This window comes from Hemitrygon akajei, chromosome 9 (assembly GCF_048418815.1).
Source record: "Hemitrygon akajei chromosome 9, sHemAka1.3, whole genome shotgun sequence".
In the NCBI taxonomy this organism is placed as follows: domain Eukaryota; kingdom Metazoa; phylum Chordata; class Chondrichthyes; order Myliobatiformes; family Dasyatidae; genus Hemitrygon; species Hemitrygon akajei.
Window position 1 is genome coordinate 11,577,773 of NC_133132.1, and position 22,246 is coordinate 11,600,018.

The window sequence follows — 22,246 nt, forward strand, 5'->3', positions numbered from 1 at the left end:
TTTCTAGCTTCCGGTCGTTTCTCCCCTGCCTACATTGCCTACTTCGCTTCCCCTCTCACCTCTCCCTCTTCTGGTCGCCTGCCTATTATCTCCTCCCTGTGCCCTCCTCCTTCCATTTATCCCATGGTCCACTCTCCTCTCAAATCAGAGTCCTTCTTCTCTAGGTCTTTGAATATTCCAACCAACAGCTCCTTATTTCTTCATTTCCCGTTCCCCACCCACCATGTTTCTCTTTATTATTCTCTCTTATTTCCCCTTCCTTTCCCGTCCAGAAGAAAAGTCTCGGCCCATCGCTGTGTCTGATGGTCTGTATGTTGCAGTGGGCCTTGTGCAACGAACCTTAGACAGGTTCTCGGCCCGAAACGTCGAATGTATTGTTTTCTCCATTGACACTGCCTGGCCTGCTTAGTTCCTCCAGCATTGTGTGTGTGTTTCTTGCATTTAGACCATAAGACAAAGGAGCAGAAGTTGGCCACTCGGCCCATCGAGTCTGCTCCGGCATTTCATCATGAGTTGATCTAATCTCCCCTTTAGTCCCATTCCCCACCTTCTCACCATAACCTTTCAAACTTTTTAAACGATTTTTAAAAAATTATCTGCACACGATACCGCTGAACATTAATTAATTCAGGTACTGCAGGTCTAATCTGTTGTCGAGTCCCTGGTTTGCTGAGGAGCTGGAATTCTTGTGAACTGTGCTGTTGTCCACTGCAGACAGGCCTCCTCCCGATGCCTGAAAGAAGTTATTAAACCATAAATACCCTGATATGTAAGACACAAGTTAGTAAACTAGAAAAAAAGCTGATACGTAAGAAATAATTTATTAAATTTATTAAACTGGAAAGAACGCACAAAACATTTACCTTATTAGGGGGAGAGAAAGAGAGAGAGGGAGGGAGAGAGAGTGTGACCGACAGAGAGAGCCTGCGGCGTGTCGAGTTACCGGGTGAACGAGTAGTTTTCGGGTACTGCAATACTGTATGTATTGATGCTTTGCTGCACGCTTTAGTGCTCGGTGGAGGGTGTTGATACTTTTTTCTGGTGAGATAGGGGGGCTGTTGCTTATGCATGGGGGGAGTGAGGGACTTTGGGGTTCGAAAGTTTAATTGCCATTCATTCTTCGGGGCATTCCTCTGTTTCGTGGATGTTTGCGAAGATACAGAATTTCAGGATGTATGTTGTATACATTTCTATGACATTAAATTTACTGGTGGAAACCTATACAATAGCAGCAAAAGCGCTGCACTTCCAGGGGGAAATACAACTGGGGTGTCTAAAGGTTCCTACGCCATTGCTAATTGCAAAAACTCTCTCTCTCTAAGCTCTCACTTGCACTCAAACATGACGTGATCATTGCGAGTTTTTCACTGAAAACTGCGTGTTTTCTGTTCATCAGAATAGACTTTGATACCCGATTTCTGCATGTCCTCAGATATTCAGTTGGAACACAAGTACAATCTCCGAGCACAAACGGAAACACTGAGAGTGAACACGATCCTGATGCGGGAGAAGGTGAAGATCTTCCAGCTGGGTGACCTGTACGCTGAGCTCACGGTCATTTCTACCATTCGAGATCGGAGACTGGTGGAACGCGAGCTGCTGGCAAGGGGCCGTCACCACGAGGAGTGGAGAGGCAAACATCTCCGGAGGGAGCTGGAAAAGATCAGAACGGATCAATTGTTTCAGAACTGTTACTCACAAAGCTTTTGGGGACAAATGAAGAGACTTTTCACTCGGCCGACGGCAGGGTGTACGGCAGTGGCAGCCGGAGCGCCGGGCATCGGGAAAACGACAATGGTGCAGAAGGTTGTTCATGACTGGGCCACGGGGAAAATATACCAACAATTCAAGTTTGTTTTTAGTTTCAAATTCCGGGATTTAAACTCCATTAACTGTCCAATAAGCCTGAGGGAACTGATTCTGAATCAGTACCCTTACTTTGGGAATAGCCTGAGAGAGGTCTGGAAGAACCCAAAGAGACTGCTGTTTATATTCGATGGCTTGGATGAATTTAAGCACAGAATCAATTTCACGGACAACCAGGGAGACACGGAGCCTCAGCATCGGTGCCCAGATCCGAACGTCCGGTGTAAAGTGTCTGACATCGTGTGCGGTTTAATCCAGCACAAGCTGCTTCCAGCGTGTTCGGTGTTGGTGACCAGCCGCCCAACTGCTATATCTTTGTTGGAAAAAGCGAATATTAGTGTTTGGACTGAAATCCTGGGATTTGTTGGAGATAAACGGAAAGAATACTTCGACAGATTTTTTGACGACCAGAAGGTGGCAGCAGCTGTTTTCAAACACTTGGAGGACAACGATATCCTGTACACCATGAGCTATAACCCCTCCTACTGCTGGATCCTCGGCCTGGCACTGGGCCCGTTCTTCACACAAAGAGTCAGGGACTCTCAGCGAATTCCTAAGACCATCACCCAACTTTATTCCTACTATATTTACAACATGCTGAAAAACCACGGCCGTGAGATTGAAAACCCCCGCGATGTGTTATTGAGGGTTGGTGAGATGGCCTTCGCGGGAGTGTCCGAGAGGAAGATTGTGTTTACATATGAAGATCTGGTCAATTACAGCCTGCCATCTTCCCAGTTCCTGTCCGGCTTCCTGATGGAGCTTTTCGAGAGGGAGGCTTCTGCCTGGACCGTGGTGTACACATTCCCACACCTCACTATCCAAGAGTTTGCAGCCGCACTCGCACAGTTCCTGACCACAGAAGGCAAGGATATTATGGATCTCCTCACCGATGCCCACAACACGGCAGATGGGCGATTTGAGGTGTTTCTCCGTTTTGTTGCTGGTCTCTCCTCTCCAATGTCAGCTCGGCGCCTGGAGGACTTTCTGGGTCCATTTGCTCATCAGACAACCTGTCGAGTGATTGATTGGGTGAAGGAAGCGTTTGAAGGCCAGGTTGAAAACTCGGAGAGTGAAACCGGTAAAAGGAGGCTCCTGAACACGCTTCACTACCTGTTTGAGACTCAGAATACTCGGCTTGCTCAGATCACACTGGGATCCGTGGACGCTCTGTCACTCCGCGGATTGCGACTGACCCTGATGGACTGCGCGGTCCTGGCTCATGTCATCGGACATTGTGACACAATAAAGCACCTCGATTTGTGTGGCTGCCGCATTCAGTGTGAAGGACTCCGGCGGCTGGGGCCCGTACTGCACAAATGTCAGGTTTTGGGGTAAGTGTTCGTTTGACTTTATCTCGAAATTGAATTCTTATTTTCAGTTTTGTTTTACTGCTTTAGGACCCTCACTCGATCCTCTCTAAGGAATATTCTACCCTTTCCTGGGAGCCCCCCACCGCCACCTCCGAGTTGTAGGGTTTTACGGTTCCAACCATACGCTGCGAGTGGGCGGCTCCACCCTCTGACACCCCGCTTTTTGACGAACGCTCGGTCCACTATCGGCGAGAAGGGAACTTCCCTACCTCACCCGCCCCCCACGTAGCTCGACCACGTACACTGTGACGCACTGATCAGTGACAGAGCGTGGTTTGATGAGTTTGCAGCGTTTGTCAACGAGATTATGCGACGTTTTGTGAATAATCAGTAGCTGGTCAGCGGGTCGATATTAACTGTAGCGTTTTCTGTAGTAATCTCGTTATTATGGTGTTATTTTTTCTCACTTTGCTGTCTATGTTTAGACTGGGGTACAATGACCTGGGAGATTCAGGTGTGCAACTGATGTCCGCGACACTGAGGAATCCGGACTGCAAAATTCAGAAACTGGAGTAAGTACCAGAGTGTGAGCGACTGTGCTTACAAGGCGATTGGCTGTCCAACACTAAACAGTGAAATGATCTGGCTGGTATTCTGCGGGTTGTGCCCTGCGCCACGCGCCGGCAAGGACCGCGGCAGGATAATCTGACAGACGAATTCCCGGTTGAGCAATTGGCGCAGAGGGCACTTGTCTGCTTTCTGGCTCCTTAGGAAGACTTCTGGGGAAGAGCGGGTTGGATCCAAAGCCGAGGGAGACCAGTATCCTGGCGGGCAGATTTTCTGGAGATGCCGGGGAAGGTTTAAACTAATTTGGCAGGGGGATGGGAACGGAAATGATAGAGCTGAGGTTGAGGCCGATGATAGACAAGTACATGCAGTGTGTAGTGATGATGTGAGGAAGGGCCGGCAGATGAACGGGCACGATTAGAGACGAAGGGGTGAGTTGAAGAGCATCATGGGGACAACATCCAAACATGCGATCAATACAGTACTGAAGTTTTTTTTTGTATTTGAATGCACGCAAATGTATAGGAAAATAGTATGTGATCTTGAAGCGCAGTCGTGGCTGATAAAGGTCATGGTTGGGATCTTAACATCAAAGGATCTACATTGTTTCGAAAGGACAGGTAGGTCGTCAGAGAGGTTGAGGTGGTACGGTTGGTTAAAAATGTAATCAAATCTTGAGAAGGAGATTATGTAGATTCCTTTTGAGTAGAGTTAAGGAACTGCAAGGGTAAAAAAAAAACAGACGGGAGTTACTTACAAGCCCCCAAACAGTAGCCCCGATGGGGATACAAAATACAAAGGGAGAAAAGGCATGTAAAATGGACACTGCTATGATAGTCACGAAAGATATCAATATGCCTGTAGATTGGGAAAATCATATTGGTGCTGGATCGCAAGACATGGAATTCATAGAACATCTAGGAGATTGCTTTTCAGAGCAGCTTTCTGGTTGAGTCCACTTGTGTAAGGGTAATTCTGAATAGGGCATCGAGAAATGAAACAGCATTGATTAGGAAGGTTAAGGTGAAGGAACGTTTCGGAGGCAGTGATTAAAATGCGATGGCATTGACCCTGATGTTTGAGAGCGAGGAGCTAAGGTCAGTTGTATTAGTACTACGGTGGACGAAACGGAAACACAGAGGCAGGAGAGTGGAACTTGTCAAAGTTGATGGGAAGACGACACTGACAGGATTGACGACAGAACAGCTATGGCTGGAGTTTCTGCAGTTTCTGGGAGGAATTCAGAAGGCGGAGGATAGATACAACTCAAAGATAAAGAAGTATGCCTGGCCTGCTGAGTTCCTCCAGCATTTTGTGTGTGTTATTCAAAAGCAAGGATGACACAACAGTGGCTGATGAGGGAAGTTGAAGTCAGCAGAAAAGCAAATAGGAAGGCACATGATATGGAAAAATATTCGAAAGTTAGACAATTGGGAAACTTTCAAAAATAACAAAAGAAGGCAGATAAAAAGCCGCAAGTGAAGAAAAAGACTGAAGCTAACTTGGCCAGTAACATATAGGAGTAAAAGAGAGACGAGAGTCGATATCGGATGCTGGAAAATAACTTTAGAGAGTTAGTAATGGGGAACATAGAAATGGCAGATGAACCTACTACGTATATTACGTCAGATTTCCCTGTGGAAGACACTAACAGTTGAATACTGCTGTACCGTAGGGGTTGGTGTTGGGAGCGCTTTTTTCTCTTTATATGTCAGTAATTGGGATGACAGTATTGATGGCTTCGTGGTCAGGATTGTGGACCAGAGGTAGGTATTGTAGATGAAGCAGTGATTCTTCAAAAGGATTGGGATAGATTGGGAGAGTGGGCAAAGAGGTAGAAGATAAAATATTGCGCAGGTAAGTGTAGCGGAATGAACCTAGTAGAAGGTATAACGGCGTAGACTATTTTCTAAGCTGGGAGAATACTCAAAAGTCAGAGTTGCCAATAGACTTATTTTGTGTCAAAGAACCACAAAAGAACCCATATCACAAAAGATGTTAAACAGCCAATGTGCAGAGCGAGAAAAAAAAACACAATATGCCCAGAAAGAAAAGAAGCCATCAAAAGTTAAATAAGTCATATAAAAAAGGCCGACGAACACCCAATCGGCAGAAAGACAAACCCGCAAGCAAATACCGTCCTGACCTGAAGTCAGCAGGAGAGACCCAGCATTATTCAGTGCAGAGCCAAGTAAACCTCATGGATTTGAACCAGTCCGCCCCACGCCTCGGACCAGGAGACCCCGACCTTTTCAGACTGGCCCCGGTTCCTATATCGACGCCCAAGAATTGGATTCAATTGCCCGGATATGCTCTGGGGCCTGGACCCTATCCCAACGATTCGGCCTGTCATCGACCTTTCCGATTCGCCTAGACCCTCAGTCTCCGTCCAAGTATCGACTTCAGTCGAATAACTGCGTTCTAGTGCCGGTACCACGCCGCTTCGAATAGGCTTTTACCGGACCTTTCTAATTCGGCATGGCATTTAAGTTTCCGTCCCAACATAAAGTTCAGTCAAATCGATCCATTCTGGTGGCCAAAGCTAGCCGCCTTGATTCGGCCCTTGGTGCGGCACTGAAATAGATCGAAACTCGGGTCCTCCTCGTTCTCTGCGATAGGCCCGCCACTTCCTCTCGCCTCGGTTCTGCTTTCAAGTCCAAAGGGAATTTACAGTCTATTACTTGCGCCGAACCTTTGCAAGAGAGCCGGATCGAGAGGGTTGAGGAATCAACCATGATAGAATGGTAGAGTAAACTCGATGGGCTGAATGGCCTAATTCTGCACCCATGCCTCATCGTCTTATGATCGGTAACTGTACTACCAATAAGCATATGAAAATTGCCCTTTCGCCTGTCTCTTTCCGCCCTTTTTACCCGCGTTCTTTGATCTACAGGCTGACGAATGATGGCGTCACGGAGTGCTCTGCCGAGTATCTCTGCTCTGCCCTTAGTACAAACCACTCGCTGATTGAACTTGACCTGGGTGGTAACAAACTGGGAGACTCGGGGTTGAAAGCTCTGTCGGCGGCTCTGGGAAACTCGGAATGCAAAGTACAGAAACTGAAGTAAGTACCTGTCTGTGGGAGTTTGCGGCGACAGTCACTGGGTCTCTGACAGTGCACATGATTGTGATCAGGAACTGCGTTTATGATCGCACAGTGGGGATTTGAAATGTCTTTCGTTTCTCTGCGCCCATCACCCTCACTCTCAGGCTGCACAACGTTGGACTCACGGAATTTGGTGCCACGGATATCGCCTTCTTTCTCAATACCAATCGGTCACTGGCGGAGCTGGACCTCCGGGGTAATAAACTGCGAGATTCGGGAGTGAAACAGATGTGCGTTGCTCTCAGTAACCCGGAGTGTAGACTACAGAAACTGTGGTAAGTACCAGGGGGTCTGAGGCCGTATTTAAAGGCACTGGACGCCCGACACTGAATACTAATGTGATAATAATTGTGCAGTTACAAGAAAAAGGTTGTGAACTCCCTGCAATTACCTGGTTTTCTGTAATAATCACTCATAAACAATGCGATCAGAATTTTATCTAAGTCGCAATAATAGACCAACACAATCTGCCGAAACGAATAATTTTACTTCTCGTCAATACTTATACACCATTGAAACAATCACAGTCTGGGCTCAATAAAATACGTGAACCTCCGGGCTAATACCTTCTTCAAAATCATTTTGAAGTCAGGTGCTCGAATCATTAACAGGAGATTGGAGGTCTGGGTTGTAGAGATGCCCTGCCCTATTAAAAATATAACACACAAATTCAGGTCCTGCTCTTCTCAGCAAAGATCTGTTGATGCGCACCACGCCTTGATCAAAACAACTTTCAGGGCGTGCTGCTCTCTCTGAGAGTGGGCGTCCTGCAAAGATCACAATAAGAGCAAAATGTGCAATGCTGAAAGAGGTGAAAAAGATCCCAAGGGTAACAACAAAAGACCTGAAGAAATCTCCAGAACTGGCTAAAATTTCTGATCATGTCTAATCAGCAGCCACAGGAAACGTTTGGTGAAGATTATTTGCTGGTAAAGGAGGTTCTATCAGTTATTAAATACAAGTGTTCACGTGTTTTTTTCTAGCCTTGGCTGTGAATGATTAAACAATGTGTTCAAAAAAGCCATGAAAAGTACAATTGTTTGTGTGTTAAGGCAGATTACGTTTGTCTATTACTGTGATGTAGATGAAGGTCAGATCTTATTTTATGAGTGATGAATGCAGAAAACCAGGTAATTGCAAAGAGTTCCCAACATTTTATTTTGCAACCGTTGTTACTGATAAACTCTGGGAATTTTTTGCCGATTCCTTTGCAAATGCATAACCATATAACAATTACAGCACGGAAACAGGCCATCTCGGCCCTTCTAGTTCGTGCCGAACGCTTACTCTCACCTTGTCCCACCGACCTACACTCAGCCCATAACCCTCCATTCCTTTCCTGTCCATATACCTATCCAATTTTACTTTAAATGACAATATTGAACAATATTGACAATATACTACTTCTACTGGAAGCTTGTTCCACACAGCTACCACTCTCGGAGTAAAGAAATTACCCCTCGTTTTACTCCTAAACTTTTGCCTCCTAACTCTCAACTCATGTCCTCTTGTTTGAATTTCATCTACTCTCAATGGAAAAAGCCTATCTATGTCAACTCTATCCATCCCCCTCATAATTTTAAATACTTCTACCAAGTCCCCCCTCAACCTTCTACGCTCCAAAGAATAAAGACCTAATTTGTTCAGCCTTTCTCTGTAATTTAGGTGCTGAAACCCAGATAACGTTCTAGTAAATCTTCTCTGTACTCTCTCTATTTTGTTGACATCTTTCCTATAATTCGGTGACCAGCTGTACACAATACTCCAAACTTGGCCTTACCAATGCCTTGTACAATTTTAACATTGCATCCCAACTCCTATACTCAATACTCTGATTTTAAAGGCCAGCATACCAAAAGCTTTCTTGACCACCCTATCCACATGAGATTCCACCGTCAGGGAACTATGCACCATTATTCGTAGATCACTTTTTTCTACTGCATTCTTCAATGCCCTACCATTTACCATGTATGTCCTACTTTGATTATTCCTTCCAAAATGTAGCACCTCACATTTATAAGCATTAAACTCCATCTGCCATCTTTCAGCCCACTCTTCTAACTGGCCAAAATCTGTCTGCAAACTTTGAAAACATACTTCATTATCCACAACGCCACCTACCATAGTATCATCTGCATACTTACGAATTCAATTTACCACCCCATCATCCAGATAATTAATGTATATGACAAACAACATTGGACCCAGTACAGATCCCTGAGGCACACCACTAGTCACTGGCCTCCAACCTGACAAACAGTTATCCACCACTACTCTCTGGCATCACCCATCCAGCCACTGTTGAATCCATTTTACTACTTCAATATTAATACCTAAAGATTAAACCGTTCTAACTAACCTTCCGTGCGGAACCTTTTCAAAGGCCTTACTGAATTCCATATAGGCAACATCCACTGCTTTATCCAAATTTCACGCCACTCTTTAAGAAGGAAGGAAAACAAAATAAAATAAATTGTAGGCCAATTAGCCAAACCTCAGTGGTTGGGAAAGTATTGAATTCCATAATTAAGAATGCGGTTTCGGGGTATTTGGAGACTAATGATAAAATAAGTCAAAGTCAGCATGGCTTCTGCAAAGGGAAATCTTGCTGATAAACCTGTTCGAGTTCATCCAGGAAGTAACAGGAATATTGGACAAAGGGAAGGCAATGGGTGTCATTTCCATGGATTTTCTGAAGGCATTTGATAAGGTGCCACTCCTGAGGCTGCTTAACAAGATAAATTCCTATGGCATTACAGAAAAGATACTGGCATGGATAGACGAATGGCCGACAGGCGGAAAGCAACTAGTGGGAATAAAAGAGGCCACTTTTTTGGTGGGCTGCCAGTGCCTAGTGGTGGTCCTCATGGGGTCAGTTTGGGACCTAACTTTGCACATTGTTTATCAATGATTTAGATAAGGAAGTTGATAGCTTTTTGGCAAAGGTTGCAGATGATACTAAGATTGATGGAGGGTGGGTAGTGCCGAGGAAGCAATGCGATTGCAAAAGGAGTTATACAATCTGGAGGAATGGGCAAAAAGTGGCAGATGGAATAGAGTGTTAGGAAATGTATGATAATGTATTTTGTTAAAAGGAACTAACGTACACACTATTAACTAAATGAGACGAGAATTCAAACATCGAGAGTGCAAGAGCACTTAGGAGTCCACGTGCAAGGCTCCCAGAAAGTTACTTTCCAGATTGATCCCGTGTTGAAGAAGGCAGATAAAATGTTGCCATTTATTTCAAGGGAAATATAATATAAATCAAGGAGATAATGCCGAGGCATTATAAGACACTAGTCAGGCAGCACTTGGTCGTATTTGCAACAATTCTGCGCCCCATATCTCAGAAATGAGGCGTCATTGGAAAGAGTCCGCTGGAGCTTCACAAGATTAATCCCGGGAATGAAGGGCTTAACATTTGAGGAAGGTCTCTTAGGTTTGGGCCTGTACTCACTGGAATTTGGAAGAATGCGGAGTGGGGGGATGGGTGGTATCTCATTGAAACTTACCGAATGCTGAATGAGCGAGATGGGGTGGACGTGAACAGGATGTTTCCTATAGAGGGGTGTCCAGAACTACAGGGCGCAGCCTTCGAGGTGTGACCCTTTAGAACTGAGGTAAGGAGGAATTGATTCAGGCAAAGAGTCGTGAATCTGTGGAATGCTCTGCCACAGACGGCAACCGAGTGCAGGGTCGCGGGTATATTTCAAGCGAAAATTGATAGTTTCCTGATTGGTTAGGGATCAAAGGTTATGGCGAGAAGGCAGGTGCATGGGGTTGAGTGGGATCCCGGTTCCGCCATGACGGAATGGTGGAACAAGCTCAATGGGCTGAATGGCTCCTGAACCTTATGGTCTCCTCTCTCTCACCTCCAGGTTGGGGTGGAATTCTCTTACAAGCCTTAGCGCCGAGCATCTCGCCTCCTCTCTCAGCACCAACTGCTCACTAACGGAACTGTACCTGAATGACAACGACCTGGGAGACTCAGGAGTAAAACTGCTGTCTGCGGCTTTACGGAACCCGGAGTGTAAATTACAAAAACTGGGGTAAGAACCAGGCAGTGAGAGGCCATGGCGACAGTCACTGGACGCCTGCCGTTGAACATTAACATGGCCAGTAACTGTCTTACCGTTCAGCAGGGGGAATTGTAACGTGTTCAGCGTCTCTGTGTCATTCACCCTCTCTCTCTCTCTCTCTGATCTCCAGTTTAGAGAATGCTGGCGTCACGCGTTCTGGCGCCGGACACCTCGCGTCCGCTCTGAACACAAACCGCTCACTGATCGATATGGACCTAAGTGGTAATGAGCTGCGAGATGTTGGAGTGAAAGTGTTGTTCACCGCTCTGAAGTTCCCGGATTGTACAATTCAAAAGCTGTGGTAAGTACTCGCCTGTGGGAGATTGTCTTCACAGTCACTGAGTAAACGGCATTTTCCTCCGTTAATGTGTCACTGGAGGAAACAGACAGACAGGAGCCCGTAGATTTTCTCTCTCTCTTGCTCTCTTCTCCAGGCTGAGTGAGGTCGGTCTCACAGATTCATGCGCTGAGGAAGTCGCTTCCGCTCTCAGTACAAACCGGTCACTGAGGGTGCTGGATCTGCGATCAAACTCCTTCACCGACCAATCGGTCCCCGCTCTCCGCCGCCTCATACTGACCCTCCCGAGTCTCCAGTGGATCAGGTGAGCGCTTGTGTTACATTGCTGTGTGTGTAAAATCATCAGTGGACCCGTGCGCTTTTCTGGTGAGATTTGTCGGGGTGGTTTTGAAATATTAACCTCAGACGCAGACGAAGTGGGCTAACTTCTTGTTTATTCTCTGCTCTGTTTCAGATTGTGCGACAATCAGTTCAGTTTAGGTGGAAGGAATCAGCTGAAGTCACTGTGGGGAAGCAGACCCGGTCTGACAGTAGACTTGTGAGAGTCTCAATGCACAAACGTCACCCCCTGCGGGTAGTCTTATCTAGGTTGGACTAAATCCCAAAAAGGGCACACTCCCGGTTTAAATCCGAACGGGATTAATTGTTCGTAACAGAGCTGAGGTCCGCTCCGCCCACCGCGTAATGCCCGATGTCCCCTGACGTCTCCTTTTCCACGAATATCAGAGGCTTGTTGTCATTTCCCACACAAGTATGATTTCGGGGACTGATGGTCTATGGAAATCTCGGGGCGGCATTCATTCTCGGGCAGTGCTTATCGCATGCGGTGTCGCGGTGTGACTGCCTTGCGCTGGAATCACTTGGGAACTCTGCTGACGAGGTAGCAGTTGGTACTCCAACTCAAATCCATTCGGCAGCGTGTCAATATACCTTCATCCTTTGTAACATAGCTCAGCCGTTGACCCTGAATGGCAGTGGTCTCGGATACAAACCTGAAATATGATTCAATTCAATTCAAGATGTTCTTCACTTGGGTGACGATTACGATCACCATGTCAGTCCTTCCGGTGCAATGTGCAACGTCATTAAAAAGGAACTGGTTATTCCACGTGGCCTTATGTCTGTTGCGCGGGGCTGGCCTCGCAATTCAAGCAGAAGTTAACATGATACTCGACGTTTCCTTTACAGCTGTCATGCTGAAATACATAAATTGTTTGCCGTTCCTGTCCTGAGGTCTGACTTGAAACTGAATTAAGAAGAGTGTAAGACTCCCATCACAAAGGTTCTGAGGTCCTGCATTGGTGAAACAATCCCAATACAGAGTAGCCGCCCTCCCCCAGCGCCCTTCCAACGTAACAGAGACCAGCAGCGCATCCGCGCGAACGGTCACAGCTCATAGACACAAGCGATTCTGCTACAAACTGAAAATATTGAGCCACAGAGAAAAAAATAACTGCCAGGGGAGCACTGCAGTGCGGACCGAATCCATGGATTGGAATCAACAGCCGGTGCTTCAGGCCAAGACCCTTCAGCAGGGTTAGGTGAACACGGTGGGTCAGGCAGGATCGATGGTAGGAGATAGTTCGGGTTGACAGGAATTGCGCGAGGGGAAATGGCTGTTTTAAAGACGGATGGGTAGTGATGGGGCAAGAGTATGTAAGTTGAAGGCGAGTCTTTGGAGGGTGGAGCCTGCTGCAGCGATAGGTACAGATAGCCGTAAAGTTTGGGAAATGATAGTTTGGGTAACTGACGAAATCTGAAAGGAAGTGCGGGTGGAGAGTTTTCCCCAGTAAAGGGGTGGGAAGGGCCGACGGGCAGTGAAGGAGGCATTTCACCAGAGAAGCTGCATTTGATGGAAATCCTGCGGAAAGGATGCGAAGTGGCGGAGGATCTCAGCAAGGCAAGCAGCACCTATGGTGGAAAACAAGCAGTCGGCATTTCGGGCCGAGACCCGGCATTAGGATTGTTGGTGAGATAACGGTGGCAGTACGTGGGGGTGGGGGGAAGAAAGAAACTTGACGATGGAGGCTGCAGATTAGAGGATGTACTGGTGGATTTAGATGGAACGCAAGGAAATGGAAATTGCGTCAGGCAACGAACAGTCCCTGAAACTGGCGAATTCAATGTTCATGCAGTCCGCCTGGAGTATTAGACACACAGAATATGGGCTGCGGCTCCACTTGTTTCAGCCTGGCTATACCCTGGCAGTGGATGCCGTTTAGGGCCGCCAGGATGTTATCCGAATGGGGAGTGGAATTAAATGGCCGACAACCCGAGAGCTTCATAAGTTCAAAGCGGGCAGTGAGTAGCTGAAGAATGGTCTGGGCGAGAGCACCGAAAGAAGCTTCGCTTCAGCTCCAGGGGCTCTGGATAATGGCGAGGGAAGAGATGCAGTAAAGAACCAGTCTGTTGCGGGTAAAAGTGCCAGTGCTTAAGGGAGAGGCTGGAGTGGACCTAGGACGGATGGAGGATGAAACGATGAATGGTGTCCACTCTAGGACGGATGGAGGATGAAATCCTTGCGAACGATGAATGATGGCGAGTGGAAGCTATGGCTGGTGGATAGTGGATAGAGTTACACCTGGTGGGATATATCTTGGGGTGATGTGCTGGCTACGTTCTGTTTGCATATGAGGCGAGAGCCAATGGCCGACAAGCTGAATAAATGCGAGGCAAATGCATTGAAACAATCTAATAGTTTATAAGCTTATGAGAGGTATAGATAGAGAAGGCAGACTGTATTTCTTTTGGTAAGTTGAAATGTCTGACACCAGAGGGAATGCATTTAATGTGAGAGAGGGTCAGTTCAAAGGAGAAGGGCAAGTTCTTTTACACAGACTTGTTGGTGCCTGGAATGAGCACCTGGGTCTTGGTAGAGACAGATACATTACAGACTTTTAAGAGACTCTCAAATAGGTAGGTGAATGTGAGGATCGAATTTATTGATAACGTGACGAGGATGATTGATGGAGGTAGAGCAATGGTTTGCATTTCAACATGTTTAGGAAAGGCATTTCACAAGGTCCCACATGGGAGACTGATCCAGAAGATTAAGATGCATGGGATTAATGGTGAATTGACCGTTTGGATTCAGAACTAGCTTACCTATTGGAGGCAGAGGGTGTTGGTTGAAGGGATCTGTTCTACCTGGAGGTCTATGATCAGTGGTGTTGTGCAGGGATCTGTACTCTCCCCTCTGCAGTTTATGATGTATATAACCAACCTGGCTGAAAATCTACATGGGTGTGGATAGCACAGATGACTGGCATTGTACACAAAGGGACTGGACAAATCAACTGGGACAAACGTGGGCTGTTTTTTTCAGGAGCGGTGGAGACTGAGGGAACAATGCAGATGAGAAGAGGAAGATTATAACATTGGAGAGAGTGGGACCACACAATGATACAGTGGGAGAGTAAGAAGCGTAGCATTTGCTTGAGTGCAAAGGATGTGGGTGAGGTCCATAACGAATACTTTACATCAAATTTACCAAAGAGAAGGACATGGAGGGTGTGGAGATCATTGCCAAGAGTGTTAATATGCTCCGGCATTTTGAAGAATAGGAGGAGAATGCTGAGTAGTTCAAATAGCAATAAGTTGGCTCCTGAGGTCAATGAGGTTTTCTGTATCATGGGGTTTTTCCAAATATTCATAACTCCCATCTCTCAGAATTCTCTTCATTACCTTCCGTGCCGCTGACGTGAGACTTACAGGTCTATAGTTTCCAGGATTGGTTTCCTTCTGGTTTCCTTCTTGAACAATGAAGCAACATGAGCTTCTCACGAGTCCTCCAAGACCTCGCCTGTGGTTGTGGAGGACGCAAAGATATTGGTCAAGCCCCCAGCAATCCTTTCACTTTCCTCTCAATTACCTGGGGTATATCCCATCAGGTACTAGGGAGGAGGAAGGATATTCCAGATGTCCTGGAATGGAAGGCTTCGTGTTAGGAGTAAGGCGGCCGAGAGTGAGAAGCTGGAAGAAAGGGATGGAATCATAACAGGAGACAGGTTGAGAGGAGGAGTGGGAAGAAGGAAGTTTGTAGTAAAAGTCGATGGACACTTTTCCTCCTGAGGTGCTGACAGAGAGGTCAGCAGAAGGTAGAGAAGTGTCTGAAATGGCACAAGTAAGTTTTGTAAGATTGAGGGGGACATGCGAGGTATCTTTTTTTTTATATGCACGCGGTGTGTGGTGAGTACGTGGGGCGAGCTGCTTCAAGTCGTCGTTCAGGCGAGCACAATAGTATCACTTAAGAAGCAGTTGGATAGAAGGATGGAGGGGCGGGAGTTAGAACGATAAGGAATTGGGACGAGCTGAATAGATACCGTGGTAGGCATAGATTCACTGCGCTGAAGGGACGTGTTTTAAAATGCTGCATTTCGATATGACTTCCAGTGACACTCCAGATGGTGTACTCGGATAATCAATTGTTACAATGCCCAGGTGTCCCATATTGGAGACACTTGACCCAGGAAACTCTTGAATTCCATGGGCGCAGGGAACGCTGGGAAGCATTGAGCTGGCGAGAGGCGGTCGAGGACAACATCGCACATGGAACGGAAACAGACCCTCCATTCCACGTTGTGCTAAAGTAACTGAATTAGTAATTAAATACCCAAGTAAGTCAATCCAGACTGCCTAGATAATGTTCATACACTTCCTTTTCCTAACGGCGTAGCAAGCTGTGCATCACGGGCAGCCACGACTAAAATAAAACTTGCACCGAACTTCTTTTTTAAACTTAGCTCTTCTCGCCTTAAATTTATATCGTCTAAGTTTTACGTCTTTTATCTTTTGGCTGATTTGAAGATTTGGCGGAAATGTCGAGGGGTGATATATTGGCTATATTCTGTTGGCAGATGAGGCGAGAGCGGATGTCCGAGAAGCGGAATAAATGCGAGAAAGCCCCTTCATGGAAAAAAACGCAAAACGTTATTAACCAGATGTAAGGGGTTTCTTCTTTATGTTACTGCATATGTTAATCAAAAATGCTTCTTTGTTTTGATAACTGGAGAGAGAATGTTTTCTCTCGAAGCTTGTTTGGGTTAAAATTACTGATAATGAGAATTATAATAATTTGTTAACCAATTGGGATAGATGTTATTCTTTCTTCTGGGTCTGTAAGCTATTGTTGGCGGACATTTGGGGAGTCGGCGCGAGGGGGTGAGAGAGAGGACGCGATGCTGGGCAACGGCCGGATCCCGAGCCGGGGTCTGAGGCCAGGGTTTTCGGCGAGGAGAGGAGACGAAGACGGACGTGCCGGGGGTTCATGGTTGATCACTTCGGGTGGTCCTGAGCTACGAGTCGAGAAGGTCTGAGGGGACAGAATGGTGGCCAGACGACTTCGTTAATTGAGCTACAACGGTTGTGCATGAAGTGGTTTGGACTTTGATAAGTTTGGCGCCTTTTACTTTTCCTTTTATATTGTATCTCTGTTAAGCACATAGCTCGAGTAAGATCTATAAGCGTAATCATCTACCTCGCATATGATGTACTATCTGTTATTTGGCGGGGTGGGGACATCACACAGCATCTACACCAGCTGATTAACCAGTTGGCGGGGCCAAAGGCTGCTCCCCCTAGACAGTAGCGAGCTGAGCGAGCCTGAGGCATATTAGGGGGCTACACAGAGAAGACAAGTTTCGAGAAAGGATATTTCAGATGTCCTGGAATGGAAGGCTTCGTGTTAGAAGTACAGGTGGTGGGTGTCTATCCTACCGATGTCTCTCATTGTCTTATACAACTCTCTCGATTCTCTCCTCAGCCTCAGCTGCTCTTGTGAAAACAAACCCACGTTTGTCCAACCTCTCCCGAGAGCAGCCATAGGTGACACTTTTATGCGACCTGTCAAAATCAGCCACATCCTTCCTATAAATGTAGAAAAAGTATGAATACTATGCTCGAGTTGCAAATGATCCAGAGTTTCATAAACCTGCAATACAACTGCCAGACTCTTGAGCACAGCTCATCAACTAATAAAAGCAGGCGTGACGTCTTAACTAGCTTTTCAGCGTGTATAACCGTTTGAAACACAATGTCCGTCTGTACATCAATAGGTCTTGCCATTAATGGTGTATTTTTTTCTTTCTAAGAGATCTCCCAAAATACAATACTGAAGTTCAAGTTCTAGGATAATTGTCATTCAGCCATACAAGAATACCCATCAATCCAGCCAAACGAAACAGCGTTTCTCCGGAGCCTAGCTGCAAATCGCGGTACCCACCGTCAAACACATCACGGCACACTTAGCACATTTAAGATGGCAGCAAAATACAATCACACAATACAAGTTTTTTCCCAAGCCTTCTGAGTGCTGTCCTGTAAATTGGTGTTGCGTTAGGCGTTATCAGCAAGAACCAATTGTTCTCAGCAGTCTGCAGACAGAATGGACGCAGGTACGCAATCCAGCTTGTGTTTCATCGAGCGAACAGTGGAGGGCAGCACCGTCCGGAGGGAACAGCCCCCAATCCAGCATGGACATCAAGTCACACCGCCTCCGGCGACTCCTCTCCAATACAGCTGCAACAGGAAAGCCCGCGGCATCAGTGCTAATGCTCGCTATACCCATATAATAAACCAGTGAAAGCGGACTTGCAACATTTTACATTACCAATGGCCAACAAGGTGTTGCGATCGAAAAGAAAAGCGTCCAAGACAACCACTCTCTGATAAACTGCACACCGCCTTCGCGCACCGACTTTGGCGCCGTTCTGTTGCAGTTCTCCACGATGTCCAGTTCCTTCACCAGAAAGCACCTCGCCGATTAGCTACACCTGCAGTACTTGAAGTTCTGAATGTCCAACGTAGTCTTGTGAAAAAAAACAGCGTTTAAGAAGACAGACAACAAACAGTAAATTCTGGAGGAACTCAGCAGGTCAGGCATCATCTACGGAGAAGTGTAGAGTCAACGTTTCGAGCCGAGACCCTTCAGCAGGACTTCCAGCATTGCTTGTGTGTTGCTTGGATTTGCAGAATCTCCCGATTTTCTCTTTAAAAAGACAAGATAGACCTGCCTGACCCCGGATGGGCAATCTTTTATACTTAGTCACTACAATCACAAAGAAGAAAAAAAATCTACCGAGGCTGGAAATCCGGACAACGCACACAAACTGCTCGACTGGCCCGCTGAGCTCCTCCAGCAATTTTGTGTGCCTATTTCTTTGTATTTCCAACATCTGCAGACTTTCTCCTGCTCATCGTGTTGTTGTTCTGCACATGTAGTTGTGTGCAGGAGATTATAATGCGTGTGTCTCTCCACCGCCCCCGGATGAAGAGAACTGAACCGACTCACCACTTCTGCATCGAGATACTCCTTCTCGTCTCGGTGATATCCGGTCGACCCTCAGTCTGAGACCGTGAGTTTGTTGCAACACACACAGAATGTAGGAGGAATTCATCAGGTCTGGCAGAATCTATGAGAAGACGTACAGACGACGTTTCTGGCCAAGACACTTCGGCTGGTTCTGGCCGCAGAGTCCTGTGTCCAGCCGAACGGTTTCGGCTCAAAATGCCGGCTGTACAATTTTCCACAGCTGCTGCTCGAGTTCCTCCAACATTTTGTGTGCGTTGCTTGGATTTTCAGCGTCTGCGGATTTTCTCTTGTCCATCAATTTGTTGCTCGGCAAGATTGGATCACCAGCTGTTGGTAGACATTTGCAAGATGCAATTATTGTGAGTTTTCCGTGCATTGGAAGGTGGCTTGCACATTACCTTGGGCAGAGATCTAAATTAGATAGAGTTAGCGTGTGCTGCCAGCTGTCGGAGTCTGCATCGGTACCACTTGCATAGGCAGGAGTGTACTGACCTCCCGTAGACTGCGCTCAGCGAGTTAATTGCTAAGCTAAAGGACAATACTTCCGGGGTTGTTATGTCAGTACTGGTACTCTTGCTACATCATGATGAGGACAGACGTAGGTAGATAATGCATTTTGACATCTGGGTAGAGAGATGACGCAGGGGATAGGGATTCAGACATTTGGTTCATTGGGCTCTATTCCCGGAAAGATGGAACGATGCAGACGGGATGGTTTGCACCTGAACTGGAGTGGATCAATCCCCCTACAGAAGATTTGCTGGCACTGCTCCAGCGGGGTTTAAACTAGAGCTGAACGAGTTGAGCGTCAAACTGCCAGGGCAGATGGTGGTGGGGTTGGTGGGGGAGCGGTAGGAATTTGCTAATGGAGCATAGTAGGAATAAGGTTGAATTTAATATATTGTTGAATATATTAATGCTTCGAACATGGATCGGCATGTGGACGGATGAGATTGTAGGTATGAGTGAGACTTGGCTTCAGCTAAGTGTTCCAGGCTTCCGACATTTTAAACACGATAGATCGGCACTTGGGGACGTAGGGTTAACGAAGGAGGGGTGGCATTTCTAGTAAGAGAATAAATGTTACAGTAGTGCTGTGATTGGACAGACTGGAGACCTCGTCTACTGAGGCAATGTGGCTGGAACGGACGAAGAAAAAAAAGGGATGACCACGTTAATGGGATTATGTTATTGACTACACAGTATTCACCGGGATATAAATGAGCAAAGTTGTGGAGAAATCGCAAAAAAAAAGTATGTGATAGTAGCTTTTGACTGAACGGGAAATGGTGTATCTCTAGTCATACCACAAACATTGATGCTACAGAGAAATCACTACATTAGCAGTGAAACATTACAGAGAGGCCATTACATCAGCAGTGAAACGTAACAGAGAGGCCATTACATTAGCCTTGGGGAGACGGGGAGATACATATAAACACAGCAAATCTACAGCACATCAGAGTCAGGTTTATTATCACCGGAATGTGACGTGAAATTTATTAACTTAGCAGCAGGAGTCCAATGCAATAATAATCTAGCAGAGAGAGGGGAAAATAAAGAAAACGAATAATAATAATAATAATAATAATAATAATAATAATAATAATAATAATAATAATAATAATAATAATAATAATAAAACAAGTAAATCAATTACGTATATTGAATAGATTTACAAAATGTGCACAAACAGTAATACAGTATCTTAATAAAGTGAGGTAGTGTCCAAAGTTTGAAAGTCCATTTAGGAATCCGATGATAGAGGGGGAAAAAGCTGTTCCTGAATTGCTGAGTGTGTGTCTTCAGCCTTCTGTATCTCCTACCTGATAATAGCAGTGAGAAAAAGGCATGCCCTGATGCTTGAGGTTCTTAATAATGGACGCTGCCTTTCTGAGACACCACTCCCTTAAGATGTCCTGGGTGCTTTGTAGGCTAGTGCCCAAGATGGAGGTGACTAGATTTACAACCTTCTGCAGCTTCTTTTGGTCCTGTGCGGTAGCCCCTCCATACCAGACAGTGATGCAGCTGTCCACGGTACAGCTATAGAAATTTTTGAGTGTATTTGTTGACATGCCAAATCTCTTCAAACCCCTAGTAAAGTATAGCCGCTGTCTTGCCTTCTTTATGACTACAGAAGTATGTTAGGACCAGGCTAGATCCTCAGAGATCTTGACACCGAGGCTCTTGAAGCTGCTCACTCTCTCCACTTCTGAACCCTCTATGAGGATCAGTAGGTGCTCCTTCGTCTTCCCCTTCCTGAAGTCCACAATCAGCTTCTTCGCCTTACTGACATTAAGTACCAGGTTGTTGCTGCAGCACCATTTCACTAGTTGACATACCTTACTCCTGCACGCCCTCTTGTCACAACTTGAGATTCTACCAACAATGGCTGTATCGTCAGCAAATTTATAGATGGTATTTGAGCTATGCCTAGCCACACAGTCATGTTTATACAGAGAGTAGAGCGTGGGCTAAGCACACACTCCTGAGGAGCGCCAGTGTTGATCATCGGCGTGGAAGATATGTTATCACCAATCCGCACAGACTGCGGTCTTCAGGTAAGGAAGTCGAGGATCCAATTGCAAAGGAAGGTACGGTTGCTCAGGTTCTGCAACTTCTTAGTCAGAATTGTGGGAATGATGGCATTAAATTATGAGCTATAGCCGATGAACAACATCCTGACATCGGTGTTTGTGTTGTCTAGGTGGTCTAAAGCCGTGTGGAGAGCCATTGAGATTGTGTCTGCCGTTGACCTACTGTGGCGATAGGCAAAGTGCACTGAGTCCAGGTCCTTGTTGAGCAGAAGTTCAGTCTAGTCAAACATCAACCTCTCAAAGCATTTCATCACTGTCGGTATGAGTGGTCATTAAGGCAGCCCACTTCGGCACTGGTATAATTTTTGCCTTTTTGAATCTAGTCGGAACTTCTGCCCGTAGCAGTGAGAGGTTGAAGTTGTCCTTGAATACTCCTGCTAGTTGGTTGGCACAGGTTTTCAGAGTCTTACCAGGTACTCCATCGGCACCTTCTGCCTTGAAAGGGTCCATTCTCTTTAAAGACAGTCTAACATCGGCCTCTGAGACAGAGATCACAGGGCCATCAGGTGCAGCAAGAATCTTCACAGTGGTAGTTTTGTTCTCCCATTCAAAGCGTGCATTGAAGACGTTGAGTTCATCTGGTAGTGAAGCATGGCTGCCATTCATAATATTGAGTTTCGTTTTTTAGGAAGTAGTGTCTTGCAGACCCTGCTGGAGTCGTCGTGTATCTGATATCGCCTCCAACCTCGCTCGAAGTTGTCTCTTCGCCCCTGAAATAGTCCTCCGCAGATCATACCTGGTTTTCTGGTACAGGCCTGGGTTGCCAGACTTGAATGCCACAGATCTAGCTTTCAGCAGACGACGTACCTCCTAGTTCATCCACGGCTTTTCGTTTGGGAATGTACAGTAAGTCTTTGTAGGCACACACTCATCCACACAGGTTTTACTGAAGTCGGTAACAACGGCAGCATACTCATCCAGATTCAAAGATGAATCCCTGAATAAAGTCCAGCCCACCGATTCAAAGCAGTCCTGTAAACTCTTCTGTGCTTCCCTTATCCAAACCTTCTTGGTCCTCACTGATAGTGCTGCAGTCTTCAGTCTCTGCCTATACTCATAGATAGATAGATAGATAGATAGATAGATAGATAGATAGATAGATAGATAG

The 22,246-nt window shown here is 46.2% G+C and overlaps 1 protein-coding gene and 1 pseudogene across 1 annotated transcript in view; one reads left to right on the forward strand and one right to left on the reverse strand.

The window, feature by feature from the left end:
* Window positions 1-12,326, forward strand: part of LOC140732877 (NACHT, LRR and PYD domains-containing protein 3-like) — a 29,646-nt gene extending 17,320 nt beyond the window's left edge. Inside the window, exons 6-13 of the mRNA XM_073055526.1 lie at window positions 1,433-3,200; window positions 3,665-3,751; window positions 6,640-6,810; window positions 6,957-7,127; window positions 10,734-10,904; window positions 11,065-11,235; window positions 11,369-11,536; window positions 11,687-12,326. Coding sequence (XP_072911627.1) covers window positions 1,433-3,200; window positions 3,665-3,751; window positions 6,640-6,810; window positions 6,957-7,127; window positions 10,734-10,904; window positions 11,065-11,235; window positions 11,369-11,536; window positions 11,687-11,774 — 2,795 coding nt within the window. The 3' untranslated portion in view covers window positions 11,775-12,326. The remainder of the gene's footprint in view (window positions 1-1,432; window positions 3,201-3,664; window positions 3,752-6,639; window positions 6,811-6,956; window positions 7,128-10,733; window positions 10,905-11,064; window positions 11,236-11,368; window positions 11,537-11,686) is intronic.
* LOC140733787 (uncharacterized) overlaps window positions 1-22,246 on the reverse strand; it is a 276,015-nt pseudogene that overhangs the window by 161,399 nt on the left and 92,370 nt on the right.